At 43.2% G+C, this 8,345-nt stretch overlaps 1 protein-coding gene across 1 annotated transcript; it reads right to left on the bottom strand.

Moving 5' to 3' along the window:
* Positions 1-444: 444 nt before the first annotated feature.
* Positions 445-5,016, bottom strand: CUNH6orf141 (chromosome unknown C6orf141 homolog). Its single transcript, XM_017881102.1, has 2 exons — positions 2,847-5,016; positions 445-863 (listed from the first exon to the last, which is right to left on the bottom strand). The coding sequence occupies exon 1, from the start codon at positions 4,633-4,635 to the stop codon at positions 3,898-3,900; it is 738 nt and encodes a 245-aa protein (XP_017736591.1). The 5' UTR covers positions 4,636-5,016; the 3' UTR covers positions 445-863; positions 2,847-3,897.
* Positions 5,017-8,345: the final 3,329 nt, after the last annotated feature.

The following is an 8,345-nucleotide window of genomic DNA, read 5'->3' as shown; positions in this document are numbered from 1 at the left end:
AGTATATGTTTGTTTATATAAACACAACATTCAGGAAACATACAGAGGTTACATTAATACTACTTTATATAGTTTAGAAAAATGTATGTATATATGTAGGTATATACACATGAAGATATAATAAAATAAAACCATACTTGGCCAGGCATGGTGGCTGATGCCTATAAGCCCAGCGTGTTGGGAGGTCAAGGCAGGAGGATTGCTTGAGTCCAGGATTTTAAGACTAGCCTGGGCAACATAGCAAGGTGCTGTCTCTAAAAAACAAAAAACAAAACAAAACAAAAAAACTCATATTTGAAACTTGCCAAATATTAAAAGAGATTTGGGGTCATCTGTAAGTTTTTGTTTCCTTTATTATAATTTTCTTTGTCTTCATAACATTTCCCCAATTTTTATGCAGTGTGTATAACTTTTTCTTTTAATAAAAAGTTTTTTTTTCTTTTTCAAAGCAAAGAGCCACATCAAGTTTTATCATCAAGCACTGGAAACATCCAACAAAAATAAGCAGCAAGTCAAATGTAATGATTCCCAAAAGGAGATCGCGGTTGTAAACAAATATTTTTAAGAGAAGATGACACTTGCCTGATCCTGGTGGTTATGCGATTCTGACATTTGTCTTATGGTCACTGGAGTGGTCTCTGGAAGTCTTTGATGTGGTTCATCCACCTAACACAATTTTAGATAATCGTATTTTTCAGTGGAGTAGAGGTAAGATCAAAGAGCCAAGACCCAGCCATTCTCAGAGATTTCTTAGTATTGAGGATGCCCAAGTTTCACTTTGGATGCACTCCCAGGACACTTCTAAATGGGATAAGATTTGTCAGGCTCTTCAAATAACAGGGTTCTGCTTGGATCAGGAACATCTGTGAAACAAATTCAACAGTATTTCGACTTACTACTTTTTGTTTCCAATGAGAAGGAACTCTATATTAAATGAAATCTATAAACGTGTTGCATGCGGTTAATCGGGAAGTTCAGTAAGCACTTTAAAAATAAATTTTCATTGCTTGAAACACAGTGAGGAAAGAAAAAAAATAATTAACTCAAACATATTTGGTTTAAAGGAGTTAAGCTAACCTGGCTAAACACATTTTTGGCCGAAAGACAAAATGCAAACAAATTGTGTCTATTTTGCTTTTCTAGACAACAGGGCATCAGATTTAAAGCCCCAGAGGGAAAACAAACTAACCTGACAGGTTAAAGAAAGTATTCAAAGTTCCCATCTGCCCAGAACTAGGCAGTACTAAAATATCTTCAGTGACTGTTAAGCATAGTATACCTTAGTCCTTTGAGCCTTACCATGAGTCCCTACACAAGACATGAAGGTCATTTCTAAGGAATTTAAGAAATATACTTACTGATCCATTAAAGGTTGGGAAAAGCTAGAAATAAGTCCTTGCTTTCAGGAGTACAGAACAGTCTTATTAAAAACCACTGGTTTGACTTTAATTAGATTTCTTGTGTTATACAATTTCTGCTCTTTGTTACTAAACAAAAGACTAAAGCCTAGTTAGGATGAAAAATGAACTAAATAATAACCATGCTAATAATAAAAAATGTAACTAACTGAGCATTTATTGTATGACAGGCAAGGTTCTAAGTATTTTCGTTTAACTTAACCCTTAAAAAAAAAAAAAACCCTCTATAAAGTTGATACTATTTATTGTCCCCACTTAACAAATCAGGATACAGAGGCACACAGAGATAAGGCAACTTGCCCGAGGGCACACAGTTAATAAAGAGGTAGAGCCAGTTTTGAACCCAAGCAGCTGACCTCCAGAGCTTGCCTCCAGAGAAGGCAGCTGAGTGATGCTACTTGCCATTTTTGGTTATCGTGAAAGAGACTTTTTTTGTTCTCCATATTCAATGATCAGTCACCTGGGCATGTGATGATTCAACCAAATTAATAAGCTCAGGTCTGAAACTTATATGCCAAACAGGTTAATCTACCATTGGAGTCAGGCAGGGTTGTTAAGGAAAAGAGATTCATCTTAAGGGATGAATCTTTTCTACCTGTCAAGCAGTTTTGAACACAGATGAGCTCAGATGCTGAATTCCTCTCCCAAGTGAGGGTCTCACAGGCCTAAGAACTGCTAGTGATGATTCTCCAGCCAAGAGGCCTTGCAGGATTCAGGAACATTGAGGTAATTCTCTAGTACTTCTCACAAACATGAGTTAGAAAACCTAAGATATCAGCCAGGTGCGGTGGCTCACGCCTGTAATCCTAGCACTTTGGGAGGCCAAGGCAGGGGGATCACCTGAGGTCAGGAGTTCAAGACCGGCCTGGCCAAGATGGAGAAACCCTGTCTCTAATAAAAATACAAAATTAGCCGGGCGTGGTGGTGCATGGCTGTAATCCCAGCTACACGGGAGGCTGAGGTAGGAGAATCTCTTGAACCCGGGAGGTAGAGGTTGCGGTGAGCCGAGATCCTGCCATTGCACTTCAGTCTGGGCAACAAGAGTGGAACTCTGTCTCAAAACAAAAAAACAAAAAAAGAAAACCTAGGATATCCTCAGTCATCTTTTGACCCCTAAGTGAGGGTCAAATAAATCCTCTAAAGGCCACCCCAAACCTTTAGGAAGGAGATTATCACATTCTTCATCCACTTGGTAAGCATATGCAATTACTAGCTGTGTGACTTAGATATGCTACAAGACCTCTAGGCCTAGATTAGCTCAGGAGTGAAACAGGAGCGTCTTATCTATCTGGCCTGCCAGGAGGCAAGAGGTGAATCAGATGATCTTTTGAGAACATTTCAAGCTCTAAACTAAAAATGAAGGCAAAAGGGAAGACTGGGGAAGGAGGCACTTTGCAACCATTTGCTCATCAAAAGCCAGAGTCCTACCTGCTTTGTTAAGTCTTGCAGTAAATACTCCTTCAGGTGGTAAAGTCAAGTAGTTCACCTGGAGAGGGCTGCTTTGCTCCTCGCAGAGCTCCAACCAGGCCAACTACTAAAGAGTTAATTCAGATGGTATTTAATAATAAAGAAGAATAAACAAAATAAGAAAAATTAGTTGTTTCAGCAATACCAGAAGAGATTTTTTTAACTACACCAGGAGATCGGTATTTTCAATCCATTCTTGACTACAGGTCTCATTAATGAAGAACTAAGGAAAAGAATAAGATATGCATTCATTTTATGGCAAACTACATATTGTTATCTACCTTTACATCAGAACATTTGCAAGCAGTATTTTTAATATTAAAATTAAAAATTTATGATAAATGCATGTTTACAGGACTAAATTAGCTATTGTTTGCGGTAAAGCCTTGTAAATGGAATTTCATGTCGAAATCTTAGTCTTCTGTCCCCAACTCCTTCTTTCCCTAGCTCGTCTCTTTTTCTTTCTAACACTGAAATGTGTGGAAGAAAATTGAAAAGTGCACATCAGAAGAGAGTCACTTGCTGCTTTGGTTTTATTTTCCCATTTCTTCTTACTTTCTGTTTTTGGCTTTTAAAACAAGCCTCTCTACTTCACCCACTCCCACCCTCTTTGCAGAGAGCAGACTTCAAACTTCACTTCTGTTTCTAGGTCCTAAAGAGAAACAAGAGTGCGGGGTGGCGTGGGGGGAACAGAAAAGAGATCAATTGAGTTATTCCAAAATGCAAATTAACAACAGGTTTTCTCATTTCAAAACTCCCACATTCTGTCAATCTGAAAATATCTTTTCTCTCCCTCTTCTGAATGACTTAGGTCCCCACACCGCCAAGGAATTCAAGCCACAAAGGAGGTATTATGCTGCTTACAGTTCTTAATCTGCCTGCCTGAAGTTCTGCGCCAGCCTCTCAAAAGGTTCCTTTTGCAGGTTAATTGCTGGTTGGAGTTCCCAGAATAGCATTTTCTTTTAAGGATGATCGCTCATCCACCATCCCGGAACATTTCTCGGGTTACTCTTTAGAGTTTAATCTCCTCGAGCAAGGTCCCTGGAGACGGTGAAACCCTCCTCTCCGCGGCGTGAACGCGGGGTGCCCCTGTTCGTTCCTGGAGATCCCGAGGTTCACCAGGGGCCCGGTGTCCCCCAGGCTGTCCCTCTCTACTGCTGCGAAAAGTGAGCGCGGTCACGGAGTGCTCCTCAGTCCTGGTGGTCATGCGACCCTTGGCCCAGGAGGTCTGCAACACTTCTTGTGTTACCTGATAATCCTCCACCCGCACAAGCACGTATTTGGATGGGTCTGCTGGGTCACGCGGCGGGGCTACACGCCTGCCAGAAATTCGCTTTTCTCGATGAGAGACAGAAGGGTAATTGGGCTCCTCGCCGTGGTCCTCTCCACCCGCCGCGTGAGGAAGGTCCTTTGCGCCGGCCACCTTTTCCCGTGCAGGGTCCCCTTGAGTCCCTAACCACCTCTCTGGGTGCAGGAGAAAGAGTACTTTCTCCCTGACCCAGGACTCACGGTCCAATTCCTCTCCGGCCCGAGGTCCGAGGGCCCGACCTGCCGATCTGTCCTCGTGGCCGCCACCCTGGCTTCGGCTCGCCCCCGCCGTCGCGGGATTCCGGGCTCCCGGAGCCAGCGGGGCCCCGCGCCCCACCTCGCTCAGAAAAGACTCGAGATCCCCCAGGCTGCGGGAGGAGTCCGTGGGATTCGCAGCTCCCTGAGGCCCTCGGGTCTCCATCCTGGCAAAAGGGTCATTCATTCGTTCCTTCTTTGGCCAGTTCAAGCAGCAAGCGCCTGCTGAGCTCCGGAAAGCGCGGGACCAGCAAGCCCTGGGTGTGGCCTCTGTGGCTGCCCCGGACTCCCAGCCAGCGAGAGCTGAAGACTGGATCAGCCCCAGGCCAACCGCGTGCGGAACCCGCCTCCTCGCCCTCCGCCTCTCCCACCTGGCAGCTGTCTAGCCATTTAGAGGAAACTTGACACAAGCCCCAGGGACTCCTCTTCTTCCTCCTACCCCTGTGCGGAGCCCTGCTCCCTTTGTCATTCGCTGATTCAGTCCCCTCTTACTTAACCTCTGTCCTAGTTTCCCACCCACCTTTCGTTTTTCTCTGGAGCTGAGGCGCAAAGGACACCCTCTCACTGCGCCCCCCTTGAAATGCCCCAAAGTGTGTTTACTTTCCAAGGACGCTCCTTGAGGTGAAGGAATAAAGAAGTTGGTTTGCATTTTAGTTATCTGATCTAATCCTGAAAAGGGTTTGTGTCCACTCCGAATCCACTCCTACCATGCTACCAAAATAATGGAATGTAGATCAAAGGGTCAGACTGAAAAGTTGAAGCCTTGGATAAACTGGTTTGGGTTTCTTTGTCCTTCTTCCTTTAGAATGCCAGAATCTGTATCTCTGGAGGACAGTGGTCACACCTGTGTCCTCGTCCTCCTCCTCCTCCCCCTCCTCCTTCTTTTCTCTCTCTCCCTCTCTCTCTTCCCGCTCCCCCTGCCTCTTTTTTTTTCACCCCATGAGATACGGTCTCTCTCTGTAGCTCAGAATACAGTGCAGTGGCTCGCCTCGACTTTCCAGGCTCCCACCTCAGCCCCTCAAGTAGCCGGGACTACAGGCGCGCACCCCCATGCCTGGCTTTTTTTCTTTCTTTTTTAGAGATGGTAGGGGTGGGGCGCTCCTATATCGCCCAAGCTGGTCTGGAACTCCTGGACGTAAGAGATACCCAGGATCCCCACTCTACCCCCACTCCCACCTGGGCCTCCCAAAATTCTGCTATTACAGGCTTGAGCCACTGCCCTGGCCAGTCTTGATTTTGTGTGTAATCAACGCTTGTCTCAGGAAGGTGTAGTCTTTGATTTAAAATAAGCTATAAAACGGCAGCAAAACAAACATCCAAATGAATTTTTTCAGGATTTGAAATTGTTTGTGTTTGTGTCGTTTATAAAATTCCCTCTGCACCCACCCGTCCTCTTTAACCACAGGGGTTAAAAAAAGTAAGTGTCTCTGGCGAGGCTTTCAGAATTTACCCATAGGCAAGCCCCCTGACACACTACTCTTTGCCTAAGGTTAACCGCGGAGCTCACAAAAAGAGCTCCGTTTGTGGTTTCCAGTTCATCCTTGGCTGTTTGTTTTATTAAAAACCCACTGTTGGCTGAGTGTGGTGGTTCACATCTGTAGTCCCAGCATTTTGGGAGTCTGAGGCCGTCGGATCACTTGATGCCAGGAGTTTGAGACCAGCCTGGTCAACATGGTGAAACCCCATCTCTACAAAAAGTACAAAAATTAGTCAGGCATGGTGGTACATACCTGTAATCCCAGCTACTTGGGATGTTGAGGCATGAGAATCACTTGAACCAGAGAGGGGGAGGTTGCAGTGAGCCAAGATCATACCACTGCACTCTAGTCTGGGTATTACAGCAAGAATTAAAAAAAAAAAAAGGGAAAAAAAGAGAAATCTAAATCCTGCCTGATTTAGAAAAAGGAGTGCAATGGTGAAAAATTCTGCCCACATTAAAAAACAAAGCAGTATAGTGAGATATTTGGAAAGGGAGGACTTTTGATATCTGGCAAATCATATAAAGGAATAAAGTGATAGAGGAGGAGTGAGAAAATCTGTGTCAGACTTGGCTGATTAGAAGCCTGACCTTAGTGGGCACAGTGACGCCTACTGGTAATCCCAGCTGCTTTTGAGGTTGAGGTGGGAGGATCCCTTGAGCCTAGGAGTTGGAATCTGGCCTGCACCGTATGCTGAGACCCCTTTCTCTTCAACAACAAAAACAACCAAAAAATATACGTGCCTGACCTTGGTCTGGTTACTCCTCAATCAAAATTAACTCAAATTTTTGAGTGTTTTAGCCAAGAATTGTTCTAAGCATTCTATATATTTAAACGCATTGATTCTTTACAACAAACTGTGAAAGTAGTACTGTTTCTTTGGTCTCCCTGAAATCTTTGAAGCATAAAGAGGTTAAGTGTGTACCCAAGGTTAAACACCAATAAACAGTGGAGCCAAGATTCTAACTTATTTAAATGCTTGCTCCAAAATGACCTCTAAATTACCTTCATATTTTAAGCCTGTGACTTCATGTTCTTTTCTGTTCATTTACATAACCACTAATTACTAACTATAAGCTACTCTTCTAGGTGATAGAGACATCTGGAGGAACAAGCCAAATTGCTTATCCTCTTAAAGGTTTTATTTATTTATTTATTTATTTATTTATTTATTTATTTAAGACAGAGTTTCACTCTTGTCGCCCAGGCTGGAGTACCATGGCGCAATCTCAGCTCACTGCAACCTCCACCTCCCAGGTTCAAGCAATTCTCCTGCCTCAGCCCTCTGAGTAGCTGGGATTACAGGCATGTGCCACCACACCTGGCTAATTTTGTCTTTTTTGTAGAGATGAACTTTTACCATGTTGGCCAGGCTAGTCTCAAACTCCTGACCTCAGGTAATCCACCCACCTTGGCCTCCCAAAGTGCTGGGATTACAGGCGTGAGCCACCACACTCGGCCAAAAGTTTTTATTCTTATACATGCAGTAACATACATCAATCCTCTGTCCAGAACTAGGAGATAATCAATTAACCTTAATATACATGAAAATTACCTACAGCTCAATGTCTTACACTCCTTACAAAGATTCTGTTCTTATAGAGATTTGGATACAGATTTTTAGCAAGTCCCTCAGTAATTCTAAACCTAGTGGTTCATGGACATTGTGAGAAGCATTTCCAAAAACATGTATAGATAAACTCTAACACCTTTTTGCTTATTTAGAGTGGCAACAAGAATACTATATTTTCTTTCCTTGAAGAATATTGGGAGAATTCCAATAAGGTGTCTGCATTTTAAGGGAAATATAATGTAAACCATAATGTTTATTGCTTTCAAATAGTTTTCTTGCCATTGGGGATTGTATGAGGTATTAGAGTGGGGATGAGAAAAGAGGAAAAGTTATTTGCTGAAGAATGAAGCAGACTCATTCGTCATATTGCACTTGCATTTCTAGATGTCAAGAAGTTATGTATTAATGCATGAAAGAACATGAAAGGGAAATGCTAAATGAATCAATCTTCAAAAAGGTGAAGTCTAAAAAGCATATCAATCAGGAAAACAGACAGCTTGCCTCTAGGATAGTGGTGTCTGTTGTGCTGTAATATCTCAAAGTGCCTAAAAGACTGATAAAGGATGCTCAAGTGAACCCATTTACTTTGTCTCTGATGTGCCCATAATAGCTGCAAATGTGCAGACCAATGAGTAATAAAGCAATTTATGTTCCTGGGGTCTGTAAAGTTATTGGGGATCATCAGCACACACTTTGTCCTGGTAGGGCCAAAAGAGCAATCTAACCCACCTTGGCCTCCCAAAGTGCTGGGATTACAGGTGTGAGCCACCACATCCAGCCTAACCAAAGAGCAGTCCCTCTTATTTTGCCTGTTAGGACTAGAAGTTATTTTACATACTTACGGCA

Source organism: Rhinopithecus bieti, unplaced genomic scaffold (genome assembly GCF_001698545.2).
Source record: "Rhinopithecus bieti isolate Rb0 unplaced genomic scaffold, ASM169854v2 scaffold_12605, whole genome shotgun sequence".
Taxonomy (NCBI): domain Eukaryota; kingdom Metazoa; phylum Chordata; class Mammalia; order Primates; family Cercopithecidae; genus Rhinopithecus; species Rhinopithecus bieti.
The sequence above is the reverse complement of the archived record's forward strand: the minus strand, read 5'-3'. Positions and strand labels throughout refer to the sequence as shown.